This window comes from Canis lupus, chromosome 32 (genome assembly GCF_003254725.2).
Source record: "Canis lupus dingo isolate Sandy chromosome 32, ASM325472v2, whole genome shotgun sequence".
In the NCBI taxonomy this organism is placed as follows: domain Eukaryota; kingdom Metazoa; phylum Chordata; class Mammalia; order Carnivora; family Canidae; genus Canis; species Canis lupus.
The window spans coordinates 28,231,703-28,247,413 of record NC_064274.1 but is presented as its reverse complement, the minus strand read 5'-3'; the positions used below and the strand labels follow the sequence as shown (position 1 = coordinate 28,247,413).

Genomic DNA, 15,711 nt, shown 5'->3' with positions numbered 1-15,711 from the left:
AAATGAACCAAGTGAGGATAGAATGGTGGGAGTTGCAGGGGCTGGCTTTGGAGACACTGCCACTGCTTGTGTACAGAGTATGAATGTGGAGCTTATACTTGGGAATGGAAAGATGAGTGGATCTCAAGGGGGTACTTGGTTTTAGCTAAGACCAGAAAGAAGAGGTTGACTCAGATAGGAAACCGTACCAGAGGATGTGGTGGAGTGATGAAGGTGATGACCAGAGAGAGAGTGGTAGGGGGGTTAGGGGCAGGGCAGAAAAGTAAAGTTTTGGGAATGCTCGAGATGAGAAGTGGCCACAGGAGTTTGTATTTGGCAAGTGGATAAACCATCCTCAGGGTTCTGAATGAACTTCTTGGGAAGTGAAGTTGCTTTCAAGCCAGCTAAGGCTGAAGTTGAACATGTTATGAGAGAGAGGCTTGGTGACATCTCTGCTTTTTGGCTAGGCTTTGGCTTTGGTTCCTCATAAAATTTAGGTGAACGTTTTTGTAGGATATCTATTGTTTTCCCTCCTGGAATTCCCCAGTATCTTGGATTTTTGGAATAGTATACCTTTTAAAATTGTTATAAAGAATGGGTATGTTAACGTAATGATTTCCTGGATTTATTTTTTTTCAGTTTATAGATACATACATATATATTTTTAGATTTTTTTTATTTGAGACAGCAAGTGCATTCGCATGAGAGGAGGGAGGAGCAGAAGGAGAGAGAAATAATCCTCAAGCAGACTCCTGCTGAGCATGGAGCATGACACTGGGCTAGATCCCAGGACTCTGAGATCATGACTTGAGTTGAAGTCTGAGGCTTAGCTGACTGGGTCCCAGGCAATACCTCAGGTTATATTTTAAAATATAAGTTAAGTTTTGTGTATTTATTTTCCATTGACTCAGCTGAAAAAGTACTTTTATTCATCCCTGATATTTCTAGTGCCTTTGATTCATATGAGCACTTTTTATGATGTTTCTGTATGTCTTTTTTCCAAGGATCGCAACAATGCAAGGCAAATTCATGAAGGTGCAAGTTTACCTTTTTTTGAAGTATTTGTTGATGCTCCTCTGCATGTTTGTGAACAGAGGGATGTCAAAGGACTCTACAAAAAAGCACGGGCTGGAGAAATTAAAGGTAAATATTATTGTTTTTCCTAATTTCTCTTTGCTTGCATTTTTTAAAAAAATATTTTACTTTTAAGTAATTTCTACACCCAATGTGGGGATCGAACTCAAACTGAAATCAAGAGCTCTGTGCTCTCCTGACTGAACCAGCCAGCCAGCATATTTAATCTTACCATATCTGAGACTGATGGTTTTTACTAAGAGATTAGGTGTATTCAAACAAGTTGGAACTCCTTAAGAAGAGAGGATGGGTCTTACTATACTCTTGTGTCTCTGAGGTCTACCAGTGCTACCTGGCACTGTGTATAAGTTGCGATTGTTGATCAGATTGGAATCCTACTCACAAGACAGAGTTTTAGAAGGTTGGGTCCTTAGGGACTGCTGGAAACCTATTTGGTGTAATTAGGTACCTATCATTACACTGGGTATCAATTGCTAGCTGCTGTCACTTCTGCTTTTTGTTCCCATGAAAATGAAGAAAATTCCATAGCTAATGGGAAAAATGCCCGAATTACAAACATTATCGAGAGCAAAGAGTGTCTTGTTCTTGTTTATATCATGGTGTTTGGAATGGTCCCTTAATCATTCTTTGTACAATTATTGAATTAGGTTGAATTAACATATTGCCGATTCCATCAAAATAGAGATACCTTGCTTTTTAGGTTTTATGGTTTGCTCCTAGAGTTTCAGCTGTGGAGAAGAACATTTGGGTGCAAGAGACATCATTCAGAACCTGTCTGCTGTGGCCTTTGATACCAATCATATTTTAGACATCCTTGGATATTAGTTCTGTTCTATTATTGTTAACAGAAGACATGCCAGCATTAAAAAAAAAAAAATTAAGGATCAGTTACTTGGTCAGCACTGTGTAGGGATCAATGATTTATACAGGTAACTTTGATGTCTTCCCAATAGGGAGTATGATGTCTGGGACTATTACAGAAGCTCCTGGGGGCTCTGAGAATTCAAGATTTTGTCATTCAGCTTCTGGCCCTATGTAGGAAAAGGTGGAACACGAAGGACAATGCTTATTATTTTGGGCTTCTCTATATTTGGACCTGAGGACACGTTAGCAGTTGGGGCAAGTTCTACCTGCCATGGTGAAGTCTAGTTACTTAGGCCAGGCTGACATCCAGTTGTGCCAGCATGGAGACTCAGTTTCAGCCATGAAGCCTGCACTTTCTTGACTCAACAGGTTGCCTGACTTGAATAATTGATGACATTGGGAGGGAAACTAGTTTAGCTCTGTATCATCTGTATCACCCTCTGTCTGTTGATGACCAGTTTTCACTTCAGTTTTTCATAATAGAGATTTGGCAAAGAGAAGCAAAGTGGTGTGTCTAGGATCCTGAAGTCTAAATCTTATTTTAATGTAGTTGGTTTTGTTGTTTTTGCAAGGATCGATTGATGAGGGAGGTAATTTTGTCTCTGGCTCTGGAGTAAGCTACTTATGAGTATCATTAGAGTTTGGCACAGTGTGAGGCCCAAAGCCTGATACCTGACACACACATACTTGTTGGATAGTTTAGAAGAGGTAGTGGAAATGGATGTCAACATACATTGATCAATGCCTTCTCTTTCCAAGGTGCTGGGATGCCAAGATGAATAAGAACACATGCAGAATACCTGGAATCATGTATAATTTACATTATGTATTTGTATTTAGGAGTGTGTTTGTATTAGCTTAGTTTTCTCTGTTATTTTCCTGAGCATTTTAAAATTCCTCTGAGTAAGGGCACATGAGTGGCTCAATTGGTTGTCTGACTCTTGGTTTAGGCTCAGGTCATGATCTCAGAGTCCTGGCATTGAGCCTCATGGTGGGTTCCCTCCTCAGCAGGAGTGGATGAGGGGATTCTTTCCCTCTCCCTCTGCTCCTCCTCTTGCTTGTGTGCATGTGTGCTTGAATTCTCTCTTTCTCCACCAAATAAATAGATAAATATTTTTTAAAAATTCCTCCGAGTTGATGTTGATAAAATGTTCCTTAGGTTAATATATATGTGTGTGTGTGTGTCTGTGTACAAACATTTATTTGTGTTTGCCATGGTGTTAGAGTTCCTGATTGTAGAGTTGTTTGTTTTAAAAAAAATCATTTACTCATTGTCAGAATGGGGCTTGAAAGTTCCCTATCAATGCTGTTTCAGAGGCATGGTGGTAAGCATTTGAGGGCAGAAGAGATTGCGTACATTCAGCAGACCTCAGGTTTTTATAGGCCTTTATGTGACATTTACTAAACTGTAAATGCACCCCTGTGTCAGCCATTCTAATGCTAGATTATTTTCATGATTACTACTGTAATAGTTATTATCTACCTAAATATACATTTTTTTTTTAAGATTTTACTTATTTATTCATGAGAGAGACAGAGAGGCAGAGACAGGCAGAGGGAGGAGAAGCAGGCTCCATGCAGAAGCCCGATGTGGGACTTGATCCCGGAACCCCAGGATCACATCCCGAGCCAAAGGCAGATGCTTAACTGTTGAGCCACCAGGCATCCCATTAATGTTGTTCTTAAGTATATGTTTATTATAATCACTTATAGGATAAATTAGCTAGGAAGATAATTCCAGGGCTAAATGCTAAAATGCTATAATAAGCCAGGTCTTCTAACAGTGGTTTTCAAGCTTTGCTATGCATTAGCATTACATGGGGGAACTTTTAAAAATCTGAAACCAGTGAAATCAGAATCTCATGGGATGGGACCTGGTGATTCCATTGTATAGCTCCATTTGAGAATTGGAGCTTAAAAACTAGTGTTTTAGAGGCACCTGAGTGGCTTGGTTAAATGTCCAACTCTTGATTTTGGCTCAGGTCATGATCTCAGGGTTGTAAGATCAAGCCTTGCATCAGGCTCTGCATTGGACATGGAGCCTGTTTAAGATTGTCTCTTTCTTGGCGATCTCTGGGTGGCTCAGCAGTTGGGCGCCTGCCTTTGGCCCAGGGCATGATTCTGGAGTCCTGGGATTGAGTCCCACTTCGGGCTCCCTGCATGGAGCCTGCTTCTCCCTCTGCCTGTGTCTTCTGCCTCTCTCTGTCTCTCTGTCTCTGTCTCTCATGAATGAATAAATAAAATCTTTAAAAAAAAGAAAAAAAAAGATTGTCTCCTTCTCTCTCTCCCTCTGCCCTTCCTCACACCAGGCACATGCTTTCTCTAAACAACAACAACAACAACAAAAACCCGAAACTAGTGTTTTGACCAGAATTATTTTTCCACAGCTATTTTATTGTGACTATTAAGAATATTGGTAATACAGAAATCTCCTTCTTGGACTCAGAACTTCATGTGATACTAAGAAATATGAAATAGAAAAAAATAAGTTGGCTGTAGACTATAGTATATATTTTATTTTATTTTTTAAAGATTTTATTTGTTTATTCATGAGAATACAGAGAGGAGAGAGAGAGGCAGAGACACCGGCAGAGGGAGAAGCAGGCTCCATGTAGGGAGCCTGATGTGGGACTTGATCCCGGGTCCCCAGGATCAGGTCCTGGGCTGAAGGCAGTACTAAACCGCTGAGCCACCCGAGATGCCCTATAGTATATATTTTAGAACTCTTTTGGTGACTGTTCCTCTTAATAGTAATGATTTTAAATTAATGTTTACCATTCTACCTCAAGGTTGACCTGAGCATTCCTAGGCAGATAGGCCCTAAGTGACTTATGTATGGGGTAATTAATACCAAGGGTGTAGGGTAGGAACAGGATATCTTCAGCTCAGCCTGTTCTTAGGAAACATCAGGCATTCTTTCTCTTCTTGGCAATTCCATGTTTAAAGGGAAAATCTAAATAATGATTAATATCTAAACTAATTTTGTTTGGTTGTGAGTATATTTTGTGATATCATAGGATTACCTTCCTTATAATGTTTTGCTAAGACTAACAGTAGTTAATTTATCTTGCCTGAATGCTTAATTCTGGTGGCAGAAGCAGCCTGCAGAGCTTCAATTTGCCTACAGATAATCCCTGTGATTATAATTTGGTGTCAGTTTTTGCATTGAGAGGAAGAGAACCTTGTTGAGTTTGGCTTATACCCAGGGTTTAGGTACCATATCCTATAATCCTATGGAGAAATTAAGATGCTCTGGATCCCTTGATATTAATTCCTATTTCTCCATAGGCAGTTTAGGTATTTCCTTAGAAAAGATGAAAGAAGAATAGACAGCCCTCATTATTTGGAGAGTCCATACTTGCAAGTTTTTCTACTCACTAAGTTTTTTTATTTTTATTTTTTAAGATTTTATTTATTTATTCATGAGAGACAGAGAGAGAGAGAGAGAGGCAGAGACACAGGCAGAGGGAGAAGCAGGCTCCATGCAGGGAGCCTGACGTGGGACTCGATCCCGGTACTCCGGGATCACGCCCTGGACCGAAGGCTGTGCTAAACCGCTGAGCCACCCGGGCTGCCCAGTTTTTTAACCCCCATATCAATACTCACACTGCCTTGGCAGTCACTTGTAGACACATTCAGAGTGGCGAAAATTTTAGTCACTCCAAGTATGTGTTCCCAGCTGAGGTTGAACAAAGTGGCACTTAGCCTTTGTGTTTTAGTTTTCATACCACAAAGAATGATCAAAATATTTTGTGGTGACTGAGGCAGGAACCTAACCCCACGTTTCCCCTAGGAACCAGCGATTTGGTGTTCATGCAATTCAATTGAAATGTGAATGAGAGTTGACAGTACATGTTTAAGGGAGAAATGAAAGTTTAATCAGAAATCTTCTCCCCTCCCCCTCCCCCCGCCCCCCCAAAAAAAGGAAGCTTCTCTCAAGGAACACCAGGGTGGCTCAGCGGTTGAGCGTCTGCCTTCAGCCCAGGGCCTGATCCTGGAGTCCTGGGATCGAGTCCCGTATCGGGCTCCCTGCATGGAACCTGCTTCTCTCTCCACCTGTGTCTCTGTCTCTCTCTCTCTGTGTCTCTCATGAATAAATAAAATCTTTAAAAAAATAAAAAAATCTTCTCCCAAGAAAGAAGTTTCAGTACTATAACCCTGTAACTCAGAAGGGGCAGCGTAAATACGAACTTCATTCTATTTAGCAGAGACTCACACTGAAGAGATAAACCCATTTTAATTTACACCTCCTCTACCATCTGGTACCTTTTGTAGGCTTCACTGGTATCGATTCTGAGTATGAAAAACCAGAAGCTCCTGAACTGGTGCTGAAGACAGACTCCTGTGATGTGAACGACTGTGTCCAGCAGGTGGTAGAACTTCTACAGGAACGGGTAAGAGAAGGTCCAAGAGGGAATTATCAGATTAAGTATATCCGTCATATACGCTTCCCCTGCCAAAAAAACAGGTGGTGGTAATATGGAGTACTGTTTGTATTTCAAAGTCTTTATGGTGCTGACAGTTTTCTAAGCATGTATGTCCCTGTGTTAGGTGTTGTGGGGGTGCCAGTGTATACAACATAAGAAATATCCTGGTCAACGTAAACCATAGGAAGTTTGAAAGCCAGATAGTCTTTTATTTATTTACCAGTAATTTTACCGCACAAACATCTAATATATTCAATTTTGATTATTCAGCTCTTCAACTTGATATTATTGTACTTTTTTTTAATTTGAGGTACATAATGTAGTAACGTAGTTAACTTTTCCTAGACTTTTAGAGAGTGCCCAGATGTGTAACATGTGCAGCATGATGATATCCTTATGGTTGAGTTTTAGGGAGGCAAGGTTTGAAGACCTAAAGATCTTTCTCTGGTTCCTGAGCATTTGGAAGTGTAAAGAGGCTTCTCAAGCACACAGGCCTTCTAGGAGGTACATGATTCTCAGAGTTTAGTCCAGTTCAGTTTTTAGAAATTCTTCTTCTTTCCTTCCCTGCTTCTTTCTTCATACTCTCCTGGTCCCAACAGAGGGTCACATAGTTTACTTAGTTGGGAAGGATCAGGCTTTTGTATGGGTGTCAGTAGTTACTCCTTCTTCTCCTAGTCAGGATGTCCTTACCTTTGCTGCCTAGTGCTGTGCAGGGACTCCTGACATAGTGGTATACAGACAGCAATGCCTCATTGTGCCCCATTCTGTCCTAACTGTGGCCAATCGCATCTGAACATTCTCTTGATTTTTAAAATTGTATTACCATGAACCTCTTTCATCTAGTATCTCTTACTGGATATATTAGACATATAACTTAAAAAAATTACCTATGTCTGAATATATTATAAGTGGTTAGCTTTAGAAATTTTTCATATTGTAAATGTGATAATTAACGTGGGACCCACCTTCCTAATATATTTCCCTTATCTAAACATTTTAGTTGAATAAATGAAATAATGCATAATGGTACTGCTCTGATGTTTTTCTTTATACACACCGCTGTACTGTTTGCAGGTTCATGAGACCCCATCCTGTGAGGTTTTATGCTTTGTCTCTCTGCTGTCTGGGTTTCCTGTTAACTAGCTTCTGAGCTCTGGTGCTGGTCCTGCTGCTGTGTCTTTGGCTTCCCTCTCTTCAGTATCCATTCTTACAGCATCAGCAATCAGACGTCTATCAAAAGCCCACTATTGTAGTTTGTCACAGTTTGAGGCACTAGCAATACAAAGATTAACCAGTTGTGTCTCTGTCCTTGAGGGATTTATATACCAGGTGATGAAAATTGGAATGAACGTTCAACTGCTAGAAGGTGCATTAGAAACATGATTTCAGCATGTGCATAGTACTCTGGGATGCACAGTGGAGTGAGTTGAGAAAGATTTGATATAAAACCTTTCTAATTGGTTTGCTCATTTATTTTTTTTTTAAGATTTAATTTATTTGGGAGAGAAGAGCAGAGGGAGAGGGGCAAGCAGACTCATAGAGCGCAGAGCCTGATGCAGGGCCTGAGGTCACAACTCAAGGTGAAATCAAGAGTCATGTGTCTGACTGACTGAGCCACCGAGGGGCCCCTTTTTTGATTTTTGCTGGGCATAGTATTTTGGGTAGACAGGTTAGACAGGTTCCTTTTTTTTTTTTTTTTTTTCCCCTTTTAATACTTTAAAGATGATGCTCCATGGTCCTCTGTTTTGCAGTATTTCTGATGAGAAGTCTGATGCAGTTGTTTTCTTGGCTCCTCTCCTTGTAATGTTTCTTTTTGTTTCTGCCTCAATTCAAGATTTTCTCTTATACCTTAGATTTTAGCAGTTTTATTTTTATTTTTTTAAAGCTGAGGTGTTTTTGTTTTTGTTTTTTAACTTTTTTTTTTTTTTTAAAGATTTTATTTATGCATGAGAGACAGAGAGTGAGAGAGCGAGAGCGGCAGAGACACAGGCAGAGGGAGAAGCAGGCTCCATGCAGGGAGCCTGATGTGGGACTTGATCCTGGGTCTCCAGGATCCCACCCTGGGCTGAAGGCGGCGCTAAACCACTGAGCCACCAGGGCTGCCCAATTTTAGCAGTTTTAGTATGTTGTGTCTAGGTCTTGCAGTATTTTTAGTTTTTTTTCTTTCAGTTTAGAGTTCCTTGGCTTTCTTGTTCCCCTTATTTGTTTTTGAAACTCTTAACTATTATCTATTCAGATATTTCTTTGGCCCTATTCTTTTTCCTCCTGGGATTCTAGTTACACATACGTTAGGCAATGTAATACTATCCCACAGCTTTTAGATGCTCTGTTCTGTCACTATTTCCACCCCCCCCCCCCAAAGATTTATTTCTTTACCTTAGAGAGAGAGGGAAAGAGGGTGTGTGGGAGGGATGCAAAAGGAGAGGGAGAGGAAAACCTAAGCAGAACTTGTGCCCAGTGTAGGATTCAGTCTCACTATCCCGATGTCAGACCTGAGCCAAAACGAAAAGTTGGATGCTGTGCCACCCAGGCGCCTTTATTTCAGTCTTTTTATGTTAATTTTGTAGTGTTAATAATTTCTGCTGATTTTCAAGTTTAGTTATTCCTCAGTTATATCCAGTATATTGATTTGCTCTTAGCATTATTAAACTCTGATAATCGTTACAAAAATTGTATCATCATTTGGCTTTTTAAAAAAAGATTATAGTGTACATCTCTCTGTTGAAATGTCTATTCATGTTGTCCACTTTTGCACTATGTTTTTTAATATAGTAATCATAGCTAAAGTCCTACCTGATAGTTCCAAGCAGGCCATTTTTGGTTCTTGCTGTATCTCTTATTGCTGGCTTTTTCTTTTTGGTGTATTGTAAATTTTAATTGAATGCTAGACGTGTGTGGAAGTATAGTAGAGATTGAGGTAAGTACTATGTATGCTCTGGGAATTTTTTTTTTTCTGTCACACTGTAAGTGTAGTATGTTGAGTTAATTTAGTTAGTAGCTCAGTTGGATTTGGGTTTCCTTATTCTGTAGCTACTCTTAATGCACCACTAGCTTCAAATTCCTCTAGGGGTAGGCTGTCCTACCTTGTACCTAATGTGGGATCTGGCCTGCTAGCGGGTTTTTCTTAGTGTTTCTGCTCCACTCTGAGCTTCCCTGGATGCCTGCACCTCATATTGAGTCCCTCTACGTACTGTCACTCTTTTCTCAGTGGAAAGAGTCCTGCTGTTGCTTAGGACTTGGTTTTAGGCTCATGACGGGGAAGCAGTGGTGGTTCTTAATTCTGCTGATCCAGCCCCAATCTTAGGCAGGACCTATACTCTGGGGTCTTAGAGTGGGTCTTTGTCAGTGTCCCTTCACCTCCCTGCATGGTAGCCAATCTCTGCTTTGAACCTGGATGGTCTTGGTCACATGCATATGGAGATTTCTGGTTTGTATCAGTTCAGGATATCCTGGGCCAAGAGAGTTTCCTCCATGTCCCTTCAGCAGATTATTTTTACTTCTACCCTTCCGCTAGAAACAGTGGGCCCTGGGAGAGTTTCCTGCCCTGCCCCATCAGCTGAAGACCCTGTGTGTTGTATGAGACTGTGGTCCAGGGACTGGGCAGAGTTTTGTACCTGTGTGCCACTGCGGGGAGCTCTCTAGTCTCCAGACCTGCTCCCGATCTTGCATCCAAGCACCCTGGTAGACTTGCTTGTGAGTGAGTGTAGAGAACTGCTGGTGTTTGGGGTTCCCAGGTTTGTGAACCTGACACACCAGTCCTCACTCAGCCTTGAAGAGTGCTAAAACATTTAGCTGCTGTTCTTTCCTGCTTTTATTGCAGCCACCTCTTCCTCCCGTATACTCCTAAAGGGCATGTTCATGAGTCTTATCTTTTCTTGGTGGAACTTGTCACTCTTTGGAAGCTGTTCTTGGTACTGCTTTAGGACCTCAGCTCTGTGGTGGGCACAGGAATGTTTATGATTTTGTAGATTGGCTGTCTTTTCCTCTTGTTACATGAAGTTCTATCCTGGAATCTCTGTTTAATTTTCAGCAGACTGCTTATTCTTGCTCTGCTTTTACTCTTCTGGAGTAGTTGTCTGTGTTTCCAGTATTTTTCCTTTTTATTTTGATTATAATTTTGTTGGCGTTTTTTTGTACATGGAGCTTACCTTTTTTTAACTTGAGATTTGTCTTATCAATGTTAGAAAGCTATACAGATTTTTATTTTCTGCTAGTTTGGGTTATCTAGTTTTCATGTCTAATCAGTGATTTGTAAGTGTTTTATAGAACATCAGGAAAATACACATAGATACTTTATACCATGTCTTCTTTATGCATTCATCTATCAGTGGACATCTGGGCTCTTTCTATAGTTTGGCTGTTGTGAACATTGCTGCTATAAACATTGGGGTACACGTGCCCCTTTGGATCACCTCATTTGTATCTTTGCGGTACATACCCAGTAGTCTAATTGCTAGGTCATAGGGTAGCTCTATTTTCAACTTTTTTTTTAAGATTTTATTTTATTTTATTTTATTTTTTGAGAGAGAGAGAGAGCGAGCAAGAGAGAGGGTGTGGGTTTTTTTTTTTTTTTTTTTTAAGGATTTTACTGATTTATTCATGAGTGGGGGTAGGAATAGAGGGAAAGGGAGAAGCAGGCTCCCTGCTAAGGAGGGGCCTGATACGGTGCTTGATCCCAGGACCCCAAGATCAGGACCTGAGCCAAAGGTAGATGCCCAACAGTCTTAGCCACCCAATTGCCCCTATTTTAAACTTTTTGAGGAGCCTCTATTCCGTTCTCCAGAGTGGCTACACCAGTTTACATTCCCACCCATAGTGTATGAAGGTTCCCCTTCCTCTGCATCCTCGCCAACATCTCTTGTTTGTTGACATGTTAATTTTTGCCAATCTGACAGCTGTGAGGTGGTATCTCATTGTGGTTTTGATTTGTATTTCCCTGATGATGAATGACATGGAGCATCTTTTCACTGTCATAGTATTTATTTATTTATTTATTTATGTTTTGGTGCCGTTGCCTTCATCTCTGTGACTTTAATTAAAGCTTTTCTTCTAATATCCCCTAATTACTGATTTACGAATTGCTTTTTAAAAGAGATGTTACCCTATATTATGCCTGCTAGATAATCTGATAATTGGACTGTTTCATTCAAGGTTTGAAAAAGGGATAGATAAAAAAATTAACATTTACTGAATACTTACTCTAAGGGTCCTGTAATGTAGGGCACTGTCTTTTAAAGTATTTGTTTTGATTGTTAGAATCTGAGGGCCAGTGGCCTTTCTCCTAGTTTAGCTTCTAACCACTTCTCACTTGAATTGCTGTGACAGCTTCCAAGTGGTCTTTGTGCTGAGTACTTTTATATATGTTTTCTATCATTCCCAAGATAACTAAATAACTTGCTCATGGATGTTCTGGATTCTACACCTATTATTCCAGTGTATGATTTCCTAAGATTGATTTCCATATGCCTCTGGCTTTTACTTTCAACAGCCTTGTCATTGTACCTAAAGTGCAATGTAATTAAATCTACAACCAGAAAGGTGTTCTGCTTATATTAAAGATGGAGAAATTTTCTTTTGAAAAATTATTTATTTTTATTCTAAAGCTTGGTGGTAACAGAAGAAATGCAAATGGCTCCTTAATGCAATTGCCTTTTTTAAATTTTTTATTTTTTTGAGAGAGATAGAAAAGAGGGGCAGAGATGGAGAGAGGGAAGCTCAAGCAGACTCCATGCCCAGCACGTAGCCTGACATGGAGCTTGATCACATAACCCTGAGATCATGACCTGAGCCCAAATCAAGTCAGATGTTTAACCATCTGAACCACCCAGGTGCCCCTTGTTTCCCCTCCCCTCCCCTCTCTTCCTCTCCTTCTCTTCTCTCTCCCTCCTCCTGCTCCTCTACCACTTCCTCCTTTTCTTTTTGTTTAGAGAGAAAAAAGGAGCAGAATGCAGTTGCTTTCTTTTAGTGCCACTGTCCTTTGGGGAAAAGATATGGCTTCACTTCCCATTGAAAGTATGTATTTCTGTGTTTTACTTGGTTGATTCTGTTAATTTAGTGCCTGCATGCTAGGTACTGTTGTAAAACACTGAGGACATGGCAGTGAATTAAACAGTAAAAATTCCTGCCTCATGGACCTTAATTTTTGGTCCTTATCACCTTTATTTACAGTTATAGACTAGACTGACAGTGTAAATATCTTCATTTTTTTTCTTTTATAGCATGGTATGGAATTTAAGAATACAGTCAAAGGAAGAAATACATACATACACAGGTGACTATTTCTGTTCTGGCGTTGATTCTCCTTCGATCATTTTTGTTTTTTTGTTTTGTTTTTTCAAAGATTTTATTTACTCATGAGAGACAGAGAGACACAAGCAGAGGGAGAAGCAGGCTCCTTGAGGGGAGTCCGATGTAGGACTCGATCCTGGATTCCATGATCACACCCTGAGCCAAAGGCAGATCCTCAAATGCTGAGCCACCCAGGCGTCCCCTCCTTCAGTCGTTTTTCTTACAAAGTCAAATCTCAAATGAGCATTAGGGCATGTCGGTAAGCCAGTGAATACCTGACATTCAGCTCGGAGTTGATGGTTAGTTGGCAATACAAGGAGTCCATTTGCCTGCTGCAACCTGATCGCAAGGGAACTCAGTGCGGTGTGTACCTTCCAAAGCAAACTATCCCTGGTGATGCGGGTGGCACATGCAGTGCAACTTTGTTGTCATCACAGAGGCATCTGTAAGGTTTTCTAAAAATGGGTTATGTGAGGTCACAGAGTAGAGCTAATTTCATAAATCTAGATTGCGAGGTGAAGGGGCTGACATTCCTAGGGCAGGGGTCAAAGTGAGGAGTGGGGATATAAAGATTAGAGGTTCTGCACTAATCATCATTATGTCTAAGAATATAATTGTGTTCACTAGAAGGGAATGTTTTGTGCAGAGACGGAAACCAGCAAGAATTCTTGCAGAGGCAAGGCCTTTTAGTAGTTACATTGGTAGCACAGTAATGTGTTAAAATTCAGAGTAGTAGTTATAATTATCCTCCTTTTACCAATGGGAGACGATTCAGAGAGGTGAAGTTGTCTGTCCCAGGACAGTGCTGTTGAGGGAGCAGAGTGGGATTTGAACATGGTCTGCTAAATGCTGCAACCCACACTTTTCTACACTGCCTTTCCTTATACCTAGATTCTTTCCATTTCCAGTTTGTTTCTGAAATACGCCTTTCCTGTGGCTCTCTTTCACATTCCTTGATCATTTTTTCCTAAATGACATTGGGTTGAGAACTTGAGAGTATTGGGTCTTAGAAGGAACTGATGTTTTTAGAATACTTTTCTCTCTTTCTTTTCTTTTCTTTTCTTTTCTTTTCTTTTCTTTTCTTTTCTTTTCTTTTCTTCTTTTCTTTCTTTCTTTCTTTCTTTCTTTCTTTCTTTCTTTCTTTCTTTCTTTCTTCTTTCTCTCTCTTTCTTTCTTTCTTTCTTTCTTTCTTTCTTTCTTTCTTTCTTTCTTTCTTTCTTTCATTTTATTTATTCATGAGACGCGCACACACACAGTGAAAGACAGACATAGGCGGAGAGAGAAGCAGGCTCCCTGCGGAGAGCCTGATGGAGGACTTGATCCCAGGTCCCCGGGATCACAACCTGACCCAGAGGCAGATGCTAATCACTGAGCTACCCAGGCATCCCTAGAATATTTTCAAAGTACTTCAGAGCAGTTCAGAGGCGGCACTGTCTGGATTGGAAGGAATACTGACTTATAAAGTTGTAAACTGCCCATGCCTGTCACCAGTTAGTGTGAAAGGTTCGTTCTAGGTAGTGTGAAGTAGGAAGTGATTGTCAGTTACCTAATTTACCTTGTAAAGCTGGGGTACCTCATGCCAGCTGAATTAATTTACTTAGGTCCTGAAACCTAAATCTAAATGGTAAATGAGGGACACCTGAGTGACTCAGCCATTGAGCATCTGCCTTTGCCTCAGGGCATGATCCCGGGGTCCTGGAATTGAGTCTCCCCTCAGGCTCCCTGTAGGGAGCCTGCTTCTCTGTCTGCCTATGTCTCTGCCTCTTTCTGTGTGTCTCTCATGAATAAATAAATACAAAAAAAAAAAAAAAAAGAAATGGCAAAGGTATTAAAAAAATAAATGGTAAATGAGTGCCTTGGGTTATTAAACCATATAAAACAAAATCTTATTTCTAAAATAATAAAGGTAAGTACGTTTTATTTCCTCTTACAGGCTCCATTTGTTAGACTTTTGGGTTTTTTTTTTTTCCCCTCATACTCAACTAATTGACACTAACTGGGTGTTCAACAATTTGATTCTGTTCTGACAGTAACTGTCCACTGTTAGCTCAGAAACTGCAGGTTAAAAAAAAAAGAAAAGAAAAGAAACTGCAGGTTAAGGGTTCAGTCTCATAGGAGTGCCGCTACTTCAGATGTCAGCTATAAATTGGGTGCCCAGATACCCAATGGCTGACTGCACGTTCAGGGGTTACCCAGCCCCCCCCCACCCCCCCCCCGGTTCAGTAATTTGACTCACAGAAGTCACAAAAGCACTTTATTTACCATTACCATTACCAGTTTATTATAAAGGATGTGACTCTGGAACAGCCAAACAGAAGAGGCATATGGAACAAGGTATGGGTCCGGGAGAGAGCCATGGTGCTTCTACACACTCTGTGGGCATGCTGTCACTAACTCAGTGTGTCTCTGAATCTGTCCTTTAGGGGTTTTTATGGAGGTTCCATCAGCCTCTACCCCAGCTCAGTTCTGGGGATGGAGTTGAAAGTTCCGGCCTTCTGATATAAGTATGGCATGGTCTTTCTTGAGGACCACCTTAGCCTGGAGCCATCACATTTTTGTACCAAACACACTCTTAACCAATCAGGAGGTTCCAAGGGTTTTAAGAGCTCTGTGCCTGGAACTAGACACAAAGACTAAATATATATTTCCCATTGTAATATGTGGAAAGTTTTTTATTGGAGCAGAGAGGGCAGCATGTTTTGGGGCTTTCTAGAGAATGCAGATGTTTGAGAAGGGCTGTCCATAAGAGCAAAGGATTTTTTTCTATCTGATGCTTGGTATTACTTAGGAGAGACCCTCCTGAAATGAATTATACCAGATATTGTTTCTTTAACGTTCTTTACTCTGAGATAATGGCTTCATTGTCCAAGAAAAACATGTTTTTGATGTTCTGTACAAAGGATATTTTAGGATGATAGGTATTTTGGTTAGTGTAATATTATGTATCCTCAGTCATCTCTGGATTGTTTTATTTCTCTTTTGATCTGGCCTGTGTAATGTAATTGGGGCAAAGAAATATGTTCATTTATATAAATAATTTCTCAGTGCTTGGTCAGAG

General features: G+C 40.4%; 1 protein-coding gene across 5 annotated transcripts in view; it reads left to right on the top strand.

The window, feature by feature from the left end:
* Window positions 1-15,711, top strand: part of PAPSS1 (3'-phosphoadenosine 5'-phosphosulfate synthase 1) — a 98,830-nt gene that overhangs the window by 24,761 nt on the left and 58,358 nt on the right. For all 5 annotated transcript variants that reach the window (XM_025465831.3, XM_049105024.1, XM_025465830.3 and 2 more), the window contains 2 exons: window positions 984-1,122; window positions 6,214-6,332. In XM_025465831.3, the coding sequence (XP_025321616.1) occupies window positions 984-1,122; window positions 6,214-6,332 (258 nt within the window). The remainder of the gene's footprint in view (window positions 1-983; window positions 1,123-6,213; window positions 6,333-15,711) is intronic.